We start from the raw sequence: 24686 nt of genomic DNA on the forward strand, positions 1-24686 counted from the left end.
GATTCAAATCATATTTTTTGAAAGCTGATTTCATGATCCAAACCAATATTGCTTTTGTCATTCTAGAAGCAAGATAAAAGGGGATGTGAAGATGCATTCTAAATATATAAATGAAAATGTAATGATGCATTCTAACCTGTGGATGCTGACAGGGTGGCTGGCGCACTCATCTTTCTTCCTCTTTTGGCAGTCAGGCTGATGGTGTACAGCATGCCAGGGTTCAGGTTACTCAGAATGTAGGTATTGACAGCACCAGGTACTTCCAATTCCGTTCTCTTGCCATCCGCGGACACTAACAGTAGCTCATAGGTGTCGATTTTGGCGACCGGCCTCCTCCAAACAAGTGTCAGTGTGGTCTCTGTGGTCTCACTTACTTGAAGGTCTTTGGGTGCATCAAGATCTAAGAGGACAGGGACATTACATTAAACGATTGGTTCATAAAAAAATGACAATTCTGTCATCATTCACCCACCCTCATTTTGTCCCAAACCTGCATGAGTTTCTTCCATTAGATACAATAGGAGAAGAAACTGGATTGAAGAAACTGGTTGCTTATTTACATGCAATTACAATGAATGGGAATTGAAGCTTTCAAGCTTCAAGAAGAATGCAAAAGCACCATAAAATGTCATAAAATGACAGTATGCAATATTCAGTCTTCTGAAGCTAAACAATACTTTTGATAATCCAGTGGGCTGTTAATCATTGCAACCAGATCAGTGAGTCAATAAGTTGAATTCATTCAAACCTGTTTTGTGAACTGGATCAAATGAGTCATTAAATAGATTCAACTCAAAACAATGAGATATGAACAAACGGAAAAAGATACATTTTCAATAAATCACAACAAGTTACATTATTAGTCAGTTTGTCACACAAAGGTTTCAGAAGGAGTATTTTTACGATACATGAGCACTTTAATATGGTGCTTTTTTTTTTCATTTTGGTACTTGACAGCCCCAGTCCTTCTTTCACTTTTGAAATGAGAGTGAGTAAATTGTTTGTTTTCTGAACTATTCCTTTCAGAATTATATATCCTACAACTTAGCTTTATTATGACAGTAGATCTCACATGAACTTTCAACTCAACTTCAATAAATGTACATAAAATGCCTGTGAGTTAATGACCATTTTGTTAAGTCTTACCAGTCACAGCATTGGTCGTTGCAGGCAAACTCTCACGCTCTTCCTTAATGGACGTCACTCCCATTCCATACTCAGTCCCGGGCCTAAGGCCTAAGAGAAAACCCAACAAAAATAATTTCTCTCAAATCATTAGACAAAACGAAACCATTAATCTCTCACATTGGTTGTTTTTGGAACCTCCATGGTAGGCAATTGTTTTCGTACTAGCAACAGCACGGTCTCAATTTCATCTGTGCGCCATATCAATCTAATGCCTTTCAGTGGCCGTATCAAAGAGCTTCTCCACAGGCCAGAAACAATATTTACCATCATACAAGAGATTCTCTGATCCCCACAGCCCCCATTCATAAGAGCCCTTAGCCCAAATCCCACACTTTACCCCTCTTAATGTCTGTATTGGCTCCTGCAGAGGTCACTGTGCAGGAGTCCTCCAGCATGAAATTACGCCTAATGCAGAGGAAGCTCATTATCAATAAAATCACAGGCGTGACGGCAATTACAGATAATAACTGTGTGAAAGAGACAACTAGTGAGATGTGTGTGTGTGTGTGAGAGAGAGACTCTGCGTTATTAGTCGAACAGATCGTCCGCCTTATTTACAGGGAACAGGCCTCCCAAGGACAAAGGAGCAAACCAGACAAAGAATCTATTATCCATTTTGAATATATTTTTTTCTCCCAGCCATGATAATCCCTGCTTGCGGTAACACATGGTTGTAGAGAATAAGAATTAGCACAGGAGATTGCCTCAAAGCGCAAGCGTATAATAGAAGTGCTGCTGTGACGAAGAAAGCCTCCACTTTCCCTTTTTGACTGGGATTTTCACATTGAAGCACCAGTGTTACTTCATTTAAAGCATGAATAAGGCATTATCAACAAAAAGGGTAGCATCTCATTCCCCTTTAGTCATGTAAACATTTAACGCCACTAAAACAAAGGCACTCATTTGGAAATCAGTGTTAAATGGTACAAGTATGGAATAAAAAGACCTACAGTAGTTTTATAATTGTTTTAAATCCTTTTTGAGAATGCTTTGTGAAAATATGACTTCCAACACTTCAACATCTGGGAACTAAATTTGGATACAAATGGTTTGGACATGCAGATGGGTCATTTTCAAGTAATAAAATAAAATGGGTTATCTGAAAACTACTCCAGTGTCTGGTGCGCACTGCAGCTGAGCCTAATTTTTTTTCCCTCTTTTTGTTTTCACACATAGTTTTTAATCTCTATGATCTTTTTGTAATTGATGTGGTTTGTAATCTCTGGAGAGGAATTATTGTGTAATTCAAACTGGCCTCTCACCAGTGATTTTAGCCTGAGTGGTGTCTTGCGGGCCGCTGGGGAAGACCAGTTCTCTGTGCTCCCCTCCAGAAAGTGGGCCGTATTTAACTCGGTAATTGAGGACATTGGCTATGCTGTTTTTCCATTCCAGAGTTATACTCTCATCTGTCTGTTCAACTGCCTTGAGGTGCTTTGGGGCATCCAGGTCTGAAACACATCAACATGTGGATAAAAGAAAATGCTTCTTGTAAACGTACGGTTATACTCCAGGGCATGACAAACACAATTGCTTCAATGCAAGTACACCACAATTATCAGTAGACCTGCTAAAGCAGACTGAATTTTCACTTTATGATGTTCTGAAAGGATTTCTAGATGTTGAAAGGAGTTTGTACCTGTGGTGAAGGTCTGATAGACAGGAAAGCTGGTCATCTCTCCCCTGCGGGCCATGAGAGAGACCTCATACTCAGTGTCAGGATTCAGCCTAGCCAGATGGTACTGGGTATCCATGGAGGAAAGCTCGACTGTGTTCTTGTCCAAATCTGTGGTTGGGGCATAGGACACGGAGATCCCATCCACCTGAGCGACAGGCTGAAACCAGGTGATGAGGGCTGTAGTGTCCGTCACATCACGCACATCCACCTGGCTGGGAGCATCAATCACTGCGGATGAGAGGAGAGGTGTGTGACAGCTGGGAAAAAAGCTACAGAATGGGAACATTTATGCAAACAGATGATCTAAAACAGCTGCTATACACTTTCTGATATCAAGGAACTCCAAATATGGTGATCACCCACATAAAATATAATGCCAGCTATACATTTTTAATCAAAAAGACCCATTTATACTATGTAAGAAAAACATAAACTGTCATTATTCATTTAATTTAAATTAAATAATTGTTTTTCATATTTTTACTGTGCCTAAACCAAAAGAAATGATTAAAATGGTAAATAATAGTAAATGAAATGCAAATAATACCTGCAAATATTACAAACAAAAAAGTTACAAGAAAAAAAAAAGCCTAATGAAAGTAAAAATACATTATTTTGTAAATGTTTTTCCTGAAATAGAACCACAACCCCCAGGGGGGGCCCAGGACCCTGGACTGAAAAAACAAAACAAAACACTATTTGCTATTATACAGATGCATTCATATCTATATCCCAAGGATAAGACCTGGGTATTTTACCTGTACACCTTCTCCAAGACTAAAAAGAGGATAGTAAAATAACTATTTATGTCTTTATTTTCACGGTAAAATCAGTTTGCCACATTAGGAAGTGCACTGAGAGCAGATACTTTTGTGTAAGCGTAAGATAATATAGAAGAACTGCATGCAGCTTAGAGCAGATTTGTGCATGTGAGATGCTCCAATGCACCAGTTATCTCACGGGAGGACAGCCTCTCATGTTGCTGAGTGGTGCCTCCCACACACTGAGAGTGAGGGAGAGAACTCACTTTGAGCAATTAGTCCTCCTTTAATGCAAATCCTATGTGGCACAAGTCGAAGAAATGGAGTAGATGGAGCATTAGAGGCATGCTGGGAGATTTTTTTAGACATTTGTAAGACAGCAAAATCAGCTTGTTGTGAAAGGAAATTCTGGTTACTTGCACTGACAGCATAAGAGGCCAATGTTATAACTGCACATATTTTCCCAATAGGGCTATAATCTGTAGGGTGTTCTAAAAGAAGCTATTGATAAAAGAAAAAGGATGTTTGGGAAATGTCAAAATGGTAACAAGTAGTATAACATTTGAGGGTAAACCCTTATCCTACAATCCTTTAAAAGCAAATCATCTAGTCAAAGAGGATGAAAAAGCATGTAATGTCCCTTTAACTGGAGCTCAGAAATGTGGTGCAATACAAATATAATTTAGTTTCATATAGGAATATGGAATATGGTTTCATATACAGTAGGAATATGACAGTCTATCACAAAAGCTATAAAACAATCAGCTAAAAATATATTATTCAATATCATTACTAAGACCTTAATGTATATATGACAGATAACACTGTAACTTAATTTGTTTAAGCCTGTTCCAAGTCTCAGTTGTAAAATTTAAGGATGCAAAATACTTCAGACCCTGTAATGAATTAAGATTTTTTTTTCATGTTTTTGAAAGAAGTCTCTTATACTCACCAATGCTGTATTTATTTGATTAAGAAATATAGTGAAATATATTTCTGTGATTGCAAAGCTGAATTTTCAGCAGCCTCTACTCCAGTCTTCACATGATCCTTTAGAAATCATATGCTGATTTGGGTCTCAAGACATTTATTATTATCACAATTAAAAATGATTGAGCTGCTAAATAATTTTGTGGAAACTGTGACACAAGATTCTTTGATGAATAGAAAGATGAACAGAACAGCATTTATTTGCAATATAAAGCTTAACTGTCCCTTTTGATCAATTTAATGCATCCTTGCTGAATAAAAGACAGAATTTCTTTAAAAACAAACAAATAAAAATCTTACTATTCCCAAACTTTAGAATGGTAGTGTATATATTTTAGTTGATCAGGTATAGTTAGGCAAATGGCAAGTGCCATCGTCTTGCAAAATAAGGTCTCAAGGAACTAACACATTGCCAGTTACTCTAGCTCTCAAAATAAAATTTTTGCACTGCAAATAACTGCTAATTAACATAAAATGCTGACTGCTCTTTCTAATTCCAGGTAAGACATGCTGTCTTTTCAAAATTAAAAAAAAAAAAAGCCTGAAAAATAGCAGCTTGGTTATGGCCGCCTGTTAATTACTGTCGACACCTGCTTACTTGTGACAACGTTCTTGCTGGCTGGGGGTCCACGGGTGTTGTTCTTTACAACCTCAAGCTTAACTTCATACTCTTGTCCAGGTCCTAGACCAGACTGCTCAAAGGTGGTCTCAGGAGGGGTGAGAGAATTCAAAATCTCTCCATCCTCTTCTTTCTGCCATTCAAAAACAGTTTTTTTAGTGAATTGAATTGATGAATATATTAAATCTGAAAACAGATCGCTGATCAAAGGTTCTGTTGGTTAATAAAAGAACACCACAAATCATCAAAAAAGCAACCTCAGGAAAACAAAGTCAAGCTCCTATGAGCTACAGGGTAATGAGAGGGTGTCCTGAGAGTAAACACTTTGGTCTTTTAGCTGATTCTACTTGGATGAGTGTTTCACTTCACAGTGAGAGTTATTTTGGCATTGACATCTCTAAACTTGATGTGTGAATGAGACTGCCAAGCTGTGTTTTGAAAGAGGGATGTAGGGGAGGTTTGCATGTTCTAATGGTGCTGTTTCTTAGAGTTTGCATAAGCCCTTGAGAAAGAAAATAAAGCATTACAGAGACAATAACAGGTCTGTGGCACATGGTCACTCATGCTGTTGCCAGGAGCTTCTTAGAGGGTTTTGTCTTGCAAAACCGCAGACTTCTCGACAGTAGCTTTTTGCTTAGTGGCACCACTTAGCTATTTTCCACTGGACGCCTTTGGAGCTTCTTATTTTAAACTATGACTTGCAAACAGAACAGTCCTTTTATATAACAACTTTTAGGAGGGCAATGATACACATTTGGATCATAGCCCTATGGGTGATGCCAGGACACTTACTGTGTTTCTGAAGATAAGGTTCCAGCTATCAAACGGGATGTTCAAGGGGTCCCACTCAACCTCTACTGAAGACTCTTTAACCGATTTGAATTTCAGACCCTCAGGTTCAGGGAGATCTGTTTGTAAGATAGAGCAGCTTAGCAGAATATACTCAGGACAAAATAACAAGCAATTTTCCCAAGCATTAGATGATGTGTGACGTACGTGTGGCTATTCTGGCACTGACAGGGACACTCATCTTGCTGTTCAGGACAGCAAAGACACTGATTAGGTACTCTATGCCAGGCTCAAGCTCCCTAATAGTGGCTGTCTTCTTTTCACCAGAGACTCTCATTTCCATCTCTAAACCGCCAAGAGCCGTAGGCACATAGGTGATAAGATACTCCGTCACAAGCATCTCATTGACCCAGGCGAGGTCCACTGTTTCCGGGTCGACTTCAGTCACTGTAAGGTCTCTGGGTGGGGAGACTGTGGATTGAAACATATCAAATTATTTAATTATATAACCTCTGACTCAAAAGATAACACCCAGAACTTGGAAAACAACAACTTGATATTGTGCCACAGTTTGCGGGAAAGAGAAATGTTAAGATAAATACTTTATCCAATGACAGTTTAATGTGCAGAGACAACTAAGCCATTCATAGGTTGATTTCCTTAAATGTGTAAACATTGCCTAATGCCTAACCCACTAGCTCAAACAATTATCTGAGTTTGGGGAGGAACTATGGGTTTGTCTGACCAATGGCAGATAGGGAGGAGTATTCGGGAAACCTGTTTGAAAAATGTTATTGGTGCAAATTTTGTCTGGAGACGCTACTCATGCTACTGTTATGACTCTCTGAAGACGAACTGTCATATAATTGTAAATAACAGTCTTTTTTGTTAATGTCACTTACATTGTAATCTTAATACACATACACCTTAAGTCATTTATATTTACACCTGCTTCATCTTTGAGAAAGTATAATAGCCAAAACTCTAAGTATAAGCTGTACATGTGAAGTGTTACATTTAGTGACTTACTTTCAGAGCAGTCGTCGCCAGTGAAGCCTAAATCACATATGCACATTCCATTCAGGCATTGGCCTTGGTCATTGCAGTTTGCTGGGCAGGTCAGAACAGAGCAGTCCACACCAGTGTAGCCCTCAAAGCAGACACACTTTCCATCTTCACAGTAGCCACGGTCCAGACAGTTGTTGGGACACAACTTTGTACCACAGTCCTCCCCAGTGAACCCGCTGTTACACACGCACTGGCCATTTACACAATGTCCTCGGTTATGGCAGTCATTGGGGCAAGTCAACTCGCTGCAGTCATGCCCTGTAAAGCCAGTGTGGCAAACACACTTGCCGTCCACACACTGTCCATGGTCATGGCAGTCATTGGGGCAGGTCTTGATGCTGCAGTCTTCTCCAGCAAAACCATCATGGCAAATACACTTGCCCTCCACACACTGTCCACGGTCATGGCAGTCATTGGGGCAGGTCTTGATGCTGCAGTCTTCTCCAGCAAAACCATCATGGCAAACACACTTGCCGTCCACACACTGTCCACGGTCATGGCAGTCATTGGGGCAGGTCTTGATGCTGCAGTCTTCTCCAGCAAAACCATCATGGCAAACACACTTGCCGTCCACACACTGTCCACGGTCATGGCAGTGATTGGGACAGGTCTTGATGCTGCAGTCTTCTCCAGCAAAGCCATGGTGGCAAACACATTTGCCGTCCACACACTGTCCACGGTCATGGCAGTGATTGGGACAGGTCTTGATACCGCAATGTTCTCCAGCAAAACCATCATGGCAAATACACTTGCCGTCCACACACTGTCCATGGTCATGGCAGTCATTGGGGCAGGTCTTGATGCTGCAGTCTTCTCCAGCAAAACCATCATGGCAAATACACTTGCCGTCCACACACTGTCCACGTCCATGGCAGTGATTGGGACAGGTTTTAATGCTGCAGTCTTCCCCAGCAAAGCCATTGTGGCAAACACATATGCCGCCCACACATTGTCCACGTCCATGGCAATGATGGGGGCAGGTCTTGATACCGCAATGTTCTCCGGCAAAGCCATCATGGCAAATGCACTTGCCGTCTACACACTCTCCGCGTCCATGGCAGTCATTGGGACAGGTCTTGATGCTGCAGTCTTCTCCAGCAAAGCCTATTTTGCAAATGCACTTCCCGTTGACGCATCGACCACGATCGTGACAGTTATTGGGGCAGGAAAGCTCTGAGCAGTCGTCACCTTCATACCCAGCATCACAAATACACTCACCATTGACGCACTGCCCTCGGTCATTGCAGTTATCCGGGCAGGAGAGAATGCTGCAGTCCTCGCCCTCGAACCCGGGGTCACATATGCACTTCCCATTGAAGCAGTGACCTCTCTGATTGCAGTCATTGAGACAGGTGAGCTTGGAGCAGTCGTCTCCGCTGTAACCAATATTGCAGACACACTGTCCATTGACACACCTGCCACGGTGGTTGCAGTTTTTGGGGCAGGTAAGCTCCCCACAGTCCTCCCCAGTAAAGCCCTCTTCACAATAGCATGTTCCATTGTCACAGCGTCCACGGTCGAAGCAGTCGTTAGGACAGATGAGCTCGGAGCAGTCAAACCCCGTCCAAGGCTCGTCACATACACATTCGTCATCCACACAGCGCCCCCTGCCAAGGCAGTTGTTTAGGCAGTTGGTTAAACTGCAGTCTTCACCGATGAAGCCCTCCTCGCAGAGGCAAGCACCATCGATGCACTCTCCATTCTCACCACAATCTACAGGACACAGCTCTATACTGCAGTCCTCCCCGCCAAAGCCCTCAAAGCAGACACACTTGCCATCCTCACAACGGCCTTGATCCTGGCAGAAGTTTGGGCACTCTGGCTCAGAGCAGTTGACTCCCTTCCAACCGGGCTCACACAAACAGCTGCAGGTCTCAGTGCTGTAGTTGCCACGGCCACTGCAGTAGGGTTTGGTTGTGACTTCACCTGAGAAAGAGAGTTTTAGTCATTTTTGGCTTCTGCTGAAAAACACTTTCATGCTTTTTTTAGGTAGGGATGGGAATTGTACAGTACACTGGTTGAGCTGTATGTTTTCTAATCACTAAAAAGAATTGGTTTGTTATGGTTTGAACACATTTTGTATATGAAACCACTTCTGAAAAATACATTTATACAGATTTACTTTGAGGTCATGATAAAAGACTAAGCAATGACCCGAGTCGCTTGTGAGGATGAAATTAATCAAAATATCTATATCTATGCAGTCATAGAAGGAATTTTTGGGGAGGCTGATATGTCAATTAATATTGTTCAAACCAATAATAGACTGTAGCAGGTTTGAATTTTATTGTGAATGTTTAGTAATAATTACTCTCAAGTATACAAACTACAAATGATATACACTTAATATCTTTAACAAGTCTCGATAATTAATCAATATGGACCTGTCATTAAGTCTCATGTTTTGGGATCCTTAATTAATTTGTATTTTATGTACATTTTTGCTAAATTTTAAAGTTTCTCTTCACCACAAGCAGACTAATGTGATACAGAAAGCCCTGAATTGTTACCTCTGACAGTTATTGGTTATGTATGCGAAAAGAAGGCGAATTTCATTTAGCTTGTGCCTTTTTCAGCCGCTTTTTGGACGGAAGCAAACCGAGTTGAGTCATTTGAATATTAATTTAACTGGTCAGTTTAGTAAGTGTAACCTTTTCCTGTCAGCCTCTTCTAACATTCATGTAATGATTAAAACTCGTTTGGGCTACCACGTATGAAAGAAAAATAAAAATCTATATTTTTACATTATATGCATTTGTGTTATGTAAAATAGTGGATACATTTATTAAAACAAAAGTTAAAGGTATAGTTCACCAAAAAACGAAAAATCTGCCATCATTTACTTACCCTCATGTTTTTCCACAACAGTTTGACTGACTTTCTTCTGTGGAACATAAGCAAAGATATACTGAGAAAAGTCTCAGTTTTTTTTTCTTTTTGTCTATTACACAATGAATGTCAAAGGTCACCCAAATGTTTGCTTAACTACATTCTTTAAAATATCTTCTTTTGTGTTCTGCAGAAGAAAGAAATGTATACAGGTTTGGAGTAAAATGAGGGTGAGTAAGTGATGACTTATTTGGAGTGAACTATCGCTTTAAGTTATTCAGCTTTGTTATGTTTCTTTCGAATACGTTTGTAATGAGACTCAGCCTCCTAATGGACTGCCAAAGTATCTGTTATATTTGGCCTCACCTGCAACCTGAGCACCACAGCAGCTTGTTCCACTGGTGCACTGCTCCCTTAGACTGGATACCTCTGCTTCCAGCATTTCCAGCCTGTTCAGGAGGTCCTTCATGTCAGGCATGTGGTTATCACAACCGCAAGCTTGCTTGGGAATATTAATCCTATGTGTAAAAACAATCTGATTCTCCCCGTCCATGGTGTGTTCTATGTGCTGGTCAGATTGTTCCGATTTTGGCTTCATTTCTGTTGTTCCTGGTGAATCCAAGTCTACCGAGCACAGGGATCCAGAGGGAACGTTGATGTTGTACACATGGTTGAAAACCACAGGCTGGTCAGGACTTGGGAGGGTCAAGTTCTCAGTGGTTGGTGACAATGATTCTCTTCTGTGTCTTATTACTCTTTTAACCAGGCCAGCACTAGAGAGATGAACTAAAACAGCTACTGCCACAGAGGCCAGTAGCAGACCTCGCATCCCCATGATTTGATCTCACAGGACTCTTCTTACTTGTGTGAATGTTTAAACTGTTTCAAGATATTGGATGTGGGTTTTAACCTGGAAAAAAAATTAAATTAGAACAGTCAATCAGATTACATGTGCACATTTCCTTTCACTGCATTTCCAGTGTGAACAGATCTGATTGCACTTACCCATACAAAATGGAAAATGAAACAAATTACATCAATGATGAAAAATTCTGTTTAATGAATTTTAAAAACATAATTCAAATATGCTTCAAAAGCAGTATTTCTAAAGCACAATTTAAAAATACAGACAATAAATGTTATGTAAATAATATTAATAAATATCAAAATAAATGTAAATCAATATTAATAATAAAATATAAATAATAATAATAAAATAAGCAATTTATATTAATTAAAGACAAAAAAATTCAACTCAATTCAGTTCAATAGCGCTTTTCACAATACATATCGTTCCAAAGCAGCTTTATAGAAAATGCATGTTTCGACATTACAATGTACAGTAATCTGTTAGTGGTCATTGTGTCAAAGTAATGTCCATATGTCAGAATGTACAGTTCTTAGATAATACAAATCATGCAGTTAGATAATATCATGTAAACAATCAGCTCATTAAAGCAATTATTACAAGTTGTGATCATAATGGATACAATATATAGAAAATGTGTTCATACCATAGACTTCTCACAGCAATTGATGCTAAATGGCCATAGAAATAAAGAAATGGGAAATGTTTTAACTTTTGACTTGTGCGACCTTTCCAGCTAGAATGAATCATATTTAAATAAAGCAAACCATATCACACCAGGCAGTGTTCGTATTCAGAATAAAATTTCCCCCAAAAAAACCTCCAAAACAATTTAGCAGTCAGCAACACTGCAGGGAAGATAGACACTAAGCACAACTCAGGTTTTGGTTGCCTTGGCTTCCACAAAGATCAACTCTGGCCAATAAAAGCAAGGCAAACTTCAGCTCAGGAGCTAGGGCTCCAGCAGCGTTTCCTACGACAGGCTGCCATGACACACAGCAGGCAACACCTGAATCTGAGGAGCGCACTCTCCTCTCTGACGCTCTGCCCACAGCCCATGCTGACAGATTAATACTAGCGCGGAGGAGACCATCTGCAGCGCTTCCGCTAGCGTGGGTGTTTGGAGTTCACACTTCTCATAAAAGTTAGCAATCTTTGACCATTCTCCAGACAGAAGCAGAGTTTTGTATTAAAACACAATACTTTTCTCATTAAAAGAAGTTAAAAGTATCGTTTTTACAGGGCCCAGGAGGCTTGTCACTTACTAAGCGCATTGGTCTGTTAAAAATTTAATTAAAATAAAATGGAAACAGCTCTAAAACCTTTTGAAGCATGTTACTGTGCTGTAGAATGGAGATTGAGGATGTCTGTGTTTAAAGAGTCCTGATGTGCATGTCATATGGTCACATATTTGCCAATTACAGGATTTCAGATTCAGTTTTCCATACAGTTGTTTTTCTGAATGTTATGAAAACCAAATGGGATCCATTTAAGATGGAAATAACCACCTTCCAAAAGTGCTGACTTTTTCAATACCATAAAACACCCAACATTTATGTCAAATTTGGAACATTTATGTGTGCATTTTCCAGATTTCACCTTATATAGCCATTTTCAACATTCAATCACATTTATCCCTTTAACTAAATAATAATTTTCAATTGATTTTTAAAAGATTCTGTATATTTTTATATACTCTATATTTTTTGTCTTCACACAGAAAGTCTTGCAGGTTTGGAACAACATGAGGGGGTGTAAAGGATGACAGAAATATATTTTTTTGGGGTGAAATATCTCTTTAAGGCAAACCCATGCACAAAAGGATGCAATACAAAGTAGTTACACAGATCATAATTTTGTCATGGCTGCAGGGGGCTGACCCAAAGCCACAGCTTGCAAGGTCAATAGCAGGTAATATCTTGCCAGGATCTGTTTAGTGAGTGGAGAGCTTGCTTTGACATGTGATTAGCGGGACTGACAGATGAGCTCCAGCGAGAGGGATCCCACGACTACCGCCGCACATCCGTGATTAGACAGACAGGGATGAACGCTTCTGTGATGGAGAGCTTAAGGGGGGCTCGATGATGGGAGACTCCCGATCTGGACCCTGGGGGGTGACGGGACCTACCCCACTTCTTGTTCCTCACATCTAAACCCTGGGATTAAATCAGCAAAATAGGCAGAAAATTGCTTTGAGTCGCTTTGCAGTTTTAGTTCTGGATGGGTAGCTGGCTTTTTCACTTTGAAGCCTGGCTTGTTGCCACAAGAATTGAAGAAAGAAAATGACTCTGAAGGACCAAGCTGGTCTTTGTGTAAGAATTTGCCCTTAACCCCTGGCGAAGGGTGGACTGTAAATGAATGATTTTTTTTTTTTTTTTTTTTTTTTTTAAATATGTAATTTAATGATGACAGCTTGGCTTCATGGCAGCAATGATGGATATGCTTGACTAAGAAAACAATTAGCAGTTATTATCATTAGATTGGAAATGATTTATATATTTTTTTGCATTTTGAACAACAAGAAATAGACAAAGCCAGTCTCTTTTATTAGAGCTCCATCAATACAGTGCTGAGCTCAGAGCAGTATGCTAATGCTGCTGCTTACTGGCACTTTCAGATAAACCAGACACAATGTGACTGCTGCTTTCTCATGCCAGGTCTAGTTTTTATACATTGTTACTTTCTCAGACTCTGGCTGGGCCAGTTGGCTTCCGTGTGTCTAATGTGAGAGGAATTTCAATGGGGAGTGAACCTGCTGGCACACATATTTAGTGCCAGTGATCTAAATTGGTCCTGTGTTGTACTAAATGCTGAATGCTGACTAGAGCATTTGAAAGGAAGAATACCTCACACAGAGACCAAATGAATACTTTTGTAAGTCATAAATTATATAGTGACAGTTAAAACGATTCTTCAACCACACCAATGTGCCACAAACAAATGAGCTTACTTGCTATTTGTTAAATTAGAAGTTTGTGGCTGTTTACATAATTGAGCAATTAGCATGTAAGTGGTTTGGGAATGAGGCATATTTGGCTGCAATTAAATATATACTACAAAGACATAAAACATAAAAGGAATATGCCAAAAACTGATTACAAAGTACAAAACATATTATTATTCTAAACTGGATGAGAATTAGTCACACATTATACAGTATTTAGATGACAACTGCTGAGGGAGCAGAATTTGTTAAAATTGTAAAATAAAATAAATAAATAAAATCAGGTCAAATCAAGGCTTTTCTTCCTGTCTTCCAAGGGCTGATGGTGTGGTGATCTCTCGTTAATGGAAAATTATCTGTAAATAGCATCTAACTGACTTCAGCATACAGCAGGTTGCTGTGGTTGCTTTAAAAGTTCTTTGTTCAGTTTCATATTCAGTGATTAGAGATGACATTTATCCACAGTCTGTTGAACAGAGGGGAACCACAACTCTTCCTCAGTTATTCCTATGAAATCATCAAGCAGACTTAGTTTTGTAGGTCACCCATGACAGAAAGCACTTGCCTTCACTGGGACGCCTTAATATGGGTCGCCTGCCGTGGTGAATGAATTGGTATTGTCTCGACTCTATTCACCTTAATAGATGCCATAAAAATGCCCTGACAGTTTGTTTAATACTGGGAAGGAGTCAACGATGAAAAAACATCTCTCCCAGCGGAATGCTGTATACACACTGCAGCATCTCTCCATTGGTGCTGGTCAAACTTCATTAAAAATCAATATGATGAAGTTGAGAAAATACTTAATCCAGTCAGTGAAGCAGTAAACTTTGTGTAAAGGTGCTCAAAGGTGTCTGGTCTGGGTTGAAGACCAAAGAAACGCTAATAAATCATAATTAAAAAACATTATAAATATGAGTACACTGTGAAACTCTCATTGAGAAGTAGATGCTTATTGATTGGATGGTTTCCAAGGTCATAATCAGACAGAGGGCTGCTGAAACCAGCACCATGAAGCAGCTCATAATCATCCAACACGGAGATGGATTTCCAGACTAGCTCATAACGCCGCTCAATGGTGTGTGCTTGGATCGATGGCAAAGTATACAGCCACTGTTATTGTTTCATAAATGGATTTAGAAGTCATCGCCTTCCTGAGCAATGCTCATTTAGGAGGAGTGGCTCAGTTGACCATTACACTTACCATTTTATTCTGTTCTTTCTTTCTATAGTTCTGCAGTTCTTCTTCTCTATTATACTGATATTTTTCCTCTCTCTGACATGCTGTTACTTTTTATACTGTGAACTGAATGCGGAATGTGCACTGTGACTGTCCACTGGCCTCAAACGAGCTGATGAGTGTCTATGCCTCAATACTCTATTTTGCTTGGCATGTCTGTGATTCAAAAAGAAGTCAGTCACGGCTAGCACTGGGTTCACCGAGCAGATTCAAACAAATGAATATGTCTGGCAATCATAAACACGCAGACGTGCTGTCTCACTGCTGTATGTGCAATGTGAGCTTAAAGGTCTCTCAAATGCCACATAATGTGATCTCTCACCCAACGCATTCTCTTGGCATTTCTCCCATCTGTGGATTGACAGTGAGGTGTGAAACCAGAACCTAAGAACACACGGCACTGTATATTATATTTCCAACTGCATCATTCTTATAATAATGAGATTAAGTAATTATTAATCTTGCATCTGATTTCATTGCCAAAGCTAAAAGGTATTTATTCTTTAATTCAATTTTAAAATCAACCCTAAACGGCATAATTTTCTGTTTTTATTACCAATCATTACATTCACGTGAGCTATTTTCTCTCTATATAGTAAAGGCATAAGATTACAAGCAGACTGATAAGTGAAAGGCAATGCAGGTTGTTTTCACGATGAAAAAGCTGGGTTTCATGACAGTCGAGGCCCATTTACAGAGCTCTAATGATGCTGGGAGATCTGATTGCACCGATAGGAGGTTTGTGTGTGTGTGTGTGTGTGTGTGTGTATGTGTAAGAGAGCGATAAGCCGGTCTGGTGTATGGGCAGAGATAGAGGTGTTTGCACTGCGCTGATGGACCTGCGGTTCGCTGACATTGCTGCACTTTCACCAAAGAAGCACTCAAACTGAACATGATAGAGCTATGGTGACATTGCCAAAGGTGAACTCTATCATGCTGATTAAGGAGAAATGGAAAGTTTAGGACATGTCAGTCAACATTTGAGACCAGAGACACTGAAGAAGGCTACTGGGAATGAAGTTGAATAATTCCTGACTTCAGCTTCCATGTGTGCTTTCTCTTAAAGTCCAGATGGAAGGAATGAAGAAGGAACATTTGTTACTTGGTGTCTCATTTTACATTTCCAGCACCGGTGACCCCGTGTTTATTAGCTTAACCTCTGTTACAGCCAGAAAAGCAGCCTCATATGTTCAGACCTTAAAAGCTCAAACTACTGAGCTTTCCATTTGTTGAAGTTCAAACACTATTCCCGTATAGTACAGTCCCTTTTACATCTTGGTCTTAGCAAAAAAAAATTTGTTTTACTTTTTTTTTCTTAAGGACATTGTGGTCTGGCAGGAACTGCAAAGAATAGAAGTCCATATTTTAATCCAAAAGTGAATTTGCTACAGAGTAAAAAGACTTATTTGAACACAGCGGTCATTTTTTTTTTTTTTTTTACAAGCACAAAGCATCTTTCCCTTCCCAAATCGCAAGCCATTGATCATTCTTTCCTATTCTAGAAAGAATAAAAGCTACCATGTTTCTTGTTTGTGTATAACAGGAAATTGCTTTTTCTCCACTAACAAGAAATTGTGTATTTCCTCTTGCTGAGGAAAGATAAGCCATGATCAAGTGTGTATAGTTGATTTACTAAGGCTATTCTCTAAAAAAGGCCCTGCCAGATCCAATTACTTACTCTACATACCTATATTAATTAGCTTCATCACAATATGATCTTTAGGGATTGAGCAACAAGCTCTTTCAACTTATTGACCCTATTGGATTTTTTTTTCACCTTCTGGAAAGAAAAATCAGTTTTCCCACACTGAAATACAAGACAATTGACTGGGAAATTAAAAGATATATTTTCCCTGTTCAAATTGGAGGCAGAAGTGTCATAATCTGAACTTTGTAGATTTCTCTTTTACAACGTCCTAATTTAAAACTTCTGCTAACCTAACCTGACCTAAAACTCTCTTCTTATCCCAGACATATAGTGACAAATGCATTCTAGCATGTTGAGTCACTGACAGCTAACCAGAGATCCTCACTTCTGAGCAAGACACGTGTGCTCATCTTTTGGCTGCCACCGGTAGGGACATTGTCTGTGCTCTGAGCCCATGGCTTTCCTAGCCATGTTACATTAGCATCAGACAGCCATTAAAACCATCTGGGGCTGCGACACTTTAACACACTGAAGTCTACCGAGGAAATCTTTGCTCACTGATGCCAACAAATTATTCTGAATGCCTCTGTGGCCAATTTAAAGTGTGGAGGAAAATAACCCCTTTTTTATAGAGCATATTTCAAAGACAGACAGGCAGACCAATAGATAGATAGATAGATAGATAGATAGATAGATAGATAGATAGATAGATAGATAGATAGATAGATAGATAGATAGATAGATAGATAGATAGATAGATAGATAGATAGATAGATAGATAGATAGATAGATAGATAGAAGCTACAGGAAAACATAGAGGGTACAATATCTGTTTCAAGTGCATTGCCAGGCCAGGAACAGAGCTGACAGCTGTTCAAACAAAGGCTAGTTTCCCACTCAGCTTTGTTCTGAGTGGCACTGTCAGTGAATACACTGCACATAGCATAATAAAACATTTAAACACCCCATCTAGGCAACAACCATGTGTAGTTGGCACTTCTGATGTCCTCAAGATAATGATGGCAAAATATCTGAGGAGATATTAACAACCCAGGAGGCATTTACATTATCACACAACAAAAAAGATCAATATATCATAGCTATTATGAAATAGAAATGTTTAATGTGTTTACTCACATTCTGAAAATAGTCACTTAAAAAAGAACTTAGAGAGAAGAAAACTTAGTCAACAATATTTTATGCAATCATTAGCTTTGCCCTTCATTGCTAACAACTAAGTTTCCTTCATTCGAAGCAGAACCTCCCTCCTATTTAGCACCCTTGGATCCAGGGGGTCTCTGTCATTGACCCCTCCCCCCCATGTATACGCACTCATAAGGCGTCTCTCAGCTCCTGCATTCCCAGCCTAGACCCCTCCCTCTTCCACCACACACACGCAAATCTTCTCATCACCTCAGCTTCTCCATTCTCCTAAACGGATACAACCCATCAGTAAGGACAGCGTACTGATCCGAGAAACATTCACCCCCCCTCACCATAGATGAGGCGAGAGAAAAGAGCTGGCAGCTGACAGCGGAGCTACATGAGGAGCACCAGACTAAAGAGAGAAGTGCTAACACAAACCAGCTGCTGCTCTCCCTGGCTGGAGAGAGGACAGAGATCCTGGGAGGGATGACACCGTCTGCCAGGTAACGGACACCGGCTGACCTACAGCTGTAGACAAGCCCACCACGTGTAGAGTTACGCCAAACTATCAGAGTGCACGCTACTGTATTCCCCCCTCAAGCGGAGCTGGAATAATTGCTGAGTTTAAAACAAATGTGGACCACTTCCCCTATAAACCATAATGAGCAGCCTAAAGCAAGTCAGTGCATCACTAGCAGCCTTAAAAGTCCTTGGCTAACATTTACACTGTCAGAAAAAAATGTACCTTAAGGGGTACAACAGCTTGACACTGCAGTTCCCTTAAAGGGACAACTTTGTACCTTATTTACCCCTAAAATGTGCATATAAGTACCTTAGACTAGTAATATGTACCCTTAAGGTACTACTTATAAACCTTTTAAAGGGAAATAAGGTACAAAGATTTAAGCTACTCCCCCAGTGACAAGCTGTTGTACACCTAAAGGTACAATTTGTGTACATTTTTGTTGTACACAAGTGTACAGTCTGACTTATAAACAGTCTGCTTTTTCATTCTGCAGATTTAGCAATAAACACATCCAACACAGAAATCCTTATAAAGAGTACAGAGTCATTTAACTGGCAAATCTGTCACACTAACAGGTAGATGGACTTGGAGCATCACAGCTTACCTTAGTGAGACCAGTTCTCCTCTGCAGGCTTAGAGACGTGCCTCTGTCTAGGAGCTGCAATGTGATGCCAAACGAAAGGTTGAAACCATCAGGAACTCTTGTAGTGCTTTTTATTTTTCTTTAGACAGATGACAGTCCTGTCATTCCCTCCTGTCTCTCTGCTCTCAGTGAGAGTGCGCCATCCAGCCTGTGTATGTCTGCTGATGCTGAGAGAGGGAATGAGTGAAAGAGAGAGAGAGGGAGGGAGGGTGAAGTCCCTTTCTTTTAAACAGTAGACACTTTGCGGTCAGACCCCACTCCCACCTACCACTCTTATATGCACCCCCCTCCCCTTTCTCCCTCTGACTGGAAGCTGAGGAGCTGAAACGGGATGCCTCAAGGCTGAGTCGCAAACTCACACACACACATTGGGAAGAGAGGAGGAGAAAGAGACAGAGAGAGAAAGAGAGAGACCATTTACTATAAACTGGAGCAGCCAATGATTGGATGAAAGGGATATATCCCAAGCTGCATTAACATACATTTCAGATTAGAATTAACAGTGAGGATAAAGGAGGAAGGACCTTCTGTGTTTGACGACGAGCATGACATGGCGGATGATGGGATTATGTACGGTGATCAGCATAATCAACCTTTAATCCCCAAAATCCAACCTCACTATGGGAAAAAAATTCAAAAAGAGTTGTTTTAGTCAAGGCTGGTTCTCTCTTTTTTTAAACTTTAAATGTCTCTTCTAAGTGAAACCATCTCTGTGCCGCAACCTCCGGCTTTCGTGCTCCCCTACGCTTCTGTAAATATTCTTCCCTTTCAGAGTGTCAGGTTATTTACCTTTCCATCTGCACTACCCACAAACACCTCCCCCCACGTGCACTGCAGGTAGAGTAACATCCAGCCAAGCCAGCTGCAATTACCGAACTATACGGCATCCAGTGTTTTGTGCAAACAGGAGCTTTTATTCAGACAAACATGGAACAAAGAGCCAGCAGATCGGATTTTTCAATCCAGATGTGTTTCATTTCAAATGAGGAATGAGGCTCTTCAAAACTCATTTCATTAGAGATGAGATGATGTCTCTCATCGTGTCAAAAACTGACCTTTAGTTCTCTTGGGGGGCAACACGGAGGCACCCGTGGAGACGGGGAGCTCGAACCCCCAGAGAGGAATCAAGAACGCTTTTTTTTTTGCTGAAAGCAAATCAACCCCCATCAGCCTGTGCTCAATAAGTCATGAATCTGTGATGATATGCCTGGTCGACATGGGATTTTAATCTAGGTCTCATTCCAGAGTGAGAATCACTACATTTCAAATCAAGCCCAGCCACCGATCAAATTCAAATGCGTGTTTTTTTTTTCTGTCAGAAGGCAAAAATGATATCAATTTCAGGTTTGCCTTGAATGGAAAAGTACAATGTGAGGAACAGATATGAACATAGGCATAGGATATTTCCCAAGGTGAACTCCACAGAGAGATGCTCTTGGTAATGGTGTACGGGGTTTGTTTTTCTGCAAATGTATATATGTGGTGGGTAGTGAAGGGAAATGCAGCAGAATGAGATGTGAACTCCCAAACCTTTATAAGAGACTTTATGGAAGTGCATTAATATAACGCCCACCATAATGTCATACATCCAGCCAGTATGTCTATCTATTTATGTCCACCGATATGTGTGGAACATAATACAACTGAAGTGCAAGAAAATCAGTGAGTGATTCTGTGTGTGTGTGTACATATCTCTTTCTCAGGGTCTCTATCTTCCTGAGAACACATATCACCCTTCTCCATCTGTTCGTACTCTCACCTTTCTCTCACACTTTTTCCTTCACCGAATCACAGTGCTTCACAGGGAATAGCAGTGGGAGCGGGAGCATTCCGGGTTCGTCAGGCGTCCCCGTGCTGTTGACATCCATGCATCCACCAGCTGATTTCCCAGATGACAGCAGTGTGCGCATCGTTCCTCATCAGCCAATTTCTTCTAGCCATAACCAGACACAAGCTACAGGAAACCAGCTTTATGTGTGAGAGTTTAGACTCATAATAGAGGCACATTTAGAGTCAGAGAGGAAAATTCAAATACACCCTTCAAATACTTTAGTCTGGCTGTTAGGGAATCTACTTCGAAAATGAAGTTATAGTAACAAGCTATTAAAGTAGTTAAACTACTGTCAAGCTATACCTGCATGCAGCTCACTGACACTGCAGCAACAGCGTGACTAACTATATAGATACAGACTTACCTATCATGCACATATTAAATGAACACTTACAGATTTTCACTATCTATATACAATTATAAACACAACACTTACAAAAAAAGTAGTTGTAGTTACACTACAAGCAACTAAAAAAAAAAGCTAAATAAATTTAAGCTATAAAGGAAAATTATTTCTTTAAAGGTGCAATATGTACATTTTAGGAGGATCTATACAATATACATGACTATGTTTTCAGTGCTGTATAAAGATCTTACATAATGAACCGTTATGTTTTTATTACCTTAGAATGAGTCATTTCTATCTACATACGCCGCAGGTCCCCTTACATGTTAAGTCACCATTTTGCACCGTCATGTTTCTATGGTAGCTGACAAACTGCTCTACAGAGTGCGTTTGCTTGACTAGCTACTCTCTGCTGTCTCAGACGCAATAGTATCCATGACATCTTTGTCCTGTGTTGGCCACCGTAGCTTCTCTATATTGCAATTCGCAACCTCACCGCTAGATGCCACTAAAATTTACACACTGCACCTTTAAGATGCAAAAAATAGTAATTTTGTCCAACATTACCATTAAAACATCAAAAAAATTTATGCGGTGTTGCTTAGTAAATTTATCTTTTTATCTTTTTTTATTTATCCATATTTTATATTTTACACTGAAAAACAAGTCAAAAAGATGAATTAAGCTAAAGGGTTATTTCACCCAGGAAAATTTTGTCATCATTTACTCATCTTTATGTTGTTTCAAAACCTGTATGAGTTTCTTTTGTTGAACTAAAAAGAAGATATTTTGAAGATTGCTGGTAACCAGACAGTTGACAGTAGCCAATGACTTACAATATAGGAAAAAAATATTATGGAAGTCTATGACTACCGTCAACTGTCTGGTTACCAACATTCTTCAAAATATCTTCTTTTGTGTTTAACAGAAGAAAGAAACAGGTTTGGAACAACATAAGTGAGAGTAAATGATGACAGAATTTTCATTTTTGGGCGAACTAGCCCATTAGGAAATCAGTTAATGCAGTGTAAATATATATCTAATTATATAATTTGCAGACTGACGAGGGTAATTTTCCTGCACAAAAAAAGTCTTTATCAATGAACGACGAACAGTATCAAACTTCAACCAATGAAATTTAGATAAAAATATATAACCAATCTAAAAACAGTAATGAACAGCCATATTTAACAAAACATTTCACTACAACTAAAACCACACAAAATGTGCAAAGTGACTCAAATAAGTGTTTTTTTTATATATATTATAAATATATATAAAATATATATTTATAATATATATAAAATATATATTATATATATTATAAATATATATCAAATATATATTTATAATATATATAAAATATCTAAAAACAGTAATGAACAGCCACATTTAACAAAACATTTCACTACAACTAAAACCACACAAAATGTGCAAAGTGACTCAAATAAGTGTTTTTTTTTAATATATATTATAAATATATATAAAATATATATTTATAATATATATAAAATATATATTATATATATTATAAATATATATAAAATATATATTTTATTATATATATATATATATATATATATATTTTTTTTTTTTTTTTTTTTTTTTTTTTTTTTATCGGTTTATTAAAATGTACTGACAGAATGAACTGATTCACTAGAATTAATTAGACTTTCCAACATAAACAGAGAGAAGCGTTTAGAAGTGCGTGCTTATTATTTTATTATCTTAACTCACTTGGCAGTAAACCAGTGTATGCAAACAATATGCCATAAAAAACAATGTAGCTTTTGGTCTTGTTACATTGCTACTTGTTGGAAAAAGACACTTGTTACTGGGATTATTTTAAAAACTGAAGAACTACTACCAAACTACAGAAAAAATATGCTCTATAATACTGCCTGTTCCTAATATCTTTTTTTTTTTTTTTTTTTTAAAGAGCTTTTTCAACCAGTTCTTAAACACAAAGCAACAGGGGCTTGCACTATACATGTAATTCTAAACATTTTTTTTTCTGACAATGTCTCAGTACATATTTTTCCACATTACTCCACATTTGCTGGCCATAACTGAATCTACCCAAAGGTACCGGCTCTACAAATTAAAGAAAAGGTTGCTGAGAGCACAGCTCGCATTCAGTTCATTTACCCACGTAATTGGTGGCAGTCTATTCGAAGAAAGAGCGAGGGCTTGACGGATAGCAGAGCACTTTCTATCAGCGCAAGTGAGATCTAATTATGAGCAGAGAAGCCCTGCCTGCGGCTAGGTAAAGTGTCAGAGGAGAAGGGAGCAATGATGAGACAGGACTCACAACTCACAGTCACCCTCATGACCCGGACAGACCTGTTTACCTCATTAAAAATGAATTCACAGGTAATATTGGCTTGTGTCTCCTCCCAAGTCTTAGCGTTATCTATTATGCAGGAGGGAGGCCATGCAGGACGGGTTAACTCAGGGAAGGTCATTTGGACAGCTCGTGGAAGTAACTCTTGGAGTGTTGCAACCCCGGCTTTGCCACCAGGGAAGGGAAATTAAAACACTAATGGCCTGTGTGAGTGTAAAAAGCATAGATTAAGTGGAAGGAGAAACTGGCCATCAGTAAAATGGGCTTGCGGTCATAATTGGGCTTGATTCATAATTTATAAAGCAAAGATAGGGATTGGCATGAATAAAGAGCAGCACAGGAAGAGGTGAAAGGCTATTTTCTGCCCTCCACATTTATGCATTAATCCAACATAGACGCTGTGGTGAATTATGGTCATTAGGCTTTGGGAAATGAAAAACAGCCATTACGGCCCTCAAGGGTAGCTTTTTACATAATATAGAGACCAAAACAAGGCAGGGGATGAAAGAATTGTTGCAGACACATGTGATTTGGTGATATAGTCAGAGAGAGTGATGTTTTGGACCACACACAGGTCAGCATGACTGTGCACGTACATAAAGAGCCTGTAAATTTCTGAGGACAAAGACAGCAGATTAGGCTTTTCGGTGACCCCAGTGACCCGGCAACCTCAGAGGGGTTCAGATCTCAGGAGCCACCGAAATTGTGTCAGACTTTGCTTCTGCTTTTGTTAGCCAATCGTAGATGAGCATCTCTCTGGCACAGAGGTATGTGAAGATCCATAAAAATGAAAGCATTGATCCATAAAAATGATAGCATGCTATCTGAGTAACTGCACTACAAATACCACGTAAAATCACACTACACTACATAATCTATAGTTTTTACCACATTTACCACAGGTCTTTTTGATCCATTTTGATGATAAGATAGGGGAAAAAAAATGAGGCGCAGCTCTAAAGAACATTTACTTGTTCAGGGTAATTTGGAGAGCAGAATCTGCATCTTTCATTCTTCCTCGGTTTTGTATGTTTTTACAAAGACATGGTGTTTTTTTATTCAGCAGGCCAATAGATATGCCTACACATTCCTTTAACACCAACAGCACTGAACAAATTATAGAAAAACAAATAAATGGTATCCTTCAGAGCAACTCACGACATTGAGAGTCCAGTGAAAGCAGTGGGTTGGGGGTTGATGGAGATATCAGTGCTCAAAAAGGATTCTATAG

At 39.3% G+C, this 24686-nt stretch overlaps 1 protein-coding gene across 3 annotated transcripts in view; it reads right to left on the reverse strand.

Annotated features, from left to right (window-relative positions):
* The window catches only part of tncb (tenascin Cb), a 65360-nt gene that overhangs the window by 15038 nt on the left and 25636 nt on the right, over nt 1-24686 (reverse strand). The window contains exons 3-12 of one of the 3 annotated variants that reach the window (XM_051894881.1): nt 18896-19101; nt 10286-10829; nt 7052-9016; nt 6230-6493; nt 6026-6141; nt 5213-5366; nt 2825-3091; nt 2451-2636; nt 1147-1236; nt 137-400 (exon numbers count right to left, since the gene is read on the reverse strand). In XM_051894881.1, the coding sequence (XP_051750841.1) occupies nt 137-400; nt 1147-1236; nt 2451-2636; nt 2825-3091; nt 5213-5366; nt 6026-6141; nt 6230-6493; nt 7052-9016; nt 10286-10754 (3775 nt within the window). In that variant the 5' untranslated portion in view covers nt 10755-10829; nt 18896-19101. Of the gene's footprint in view, nt 1-136; nt 401-1146; nt 1237-2450; nt 2637-2824; nt 3092-5212; nt 5367-6025; nt 6142-6229; nt 6494-7051; nt 9017-10285; nt 10830-18895; nt 19307-24686 lie in introns of those variants that run through there. The other 2 variants (XM_051894882.1, XM_051894880.1) reach the window with 2 other exon arrangements.

This window comes from Ctenopharyngodon idella, chromosome 5, assembly GCF_019924925.1.
Source record: "Ctenopharyngodon idella isolate HZGC_01 chromosome 5, HZGC01, whole genome shotgun sequence".
NCBI classification, from domain to species: Eukaryota; Metazoa; Chordata; class Actinopteri; order Cypriniformes; family Xenocyprididae; genus Ctenopharyngodon; species Ctenopharyngodon idella.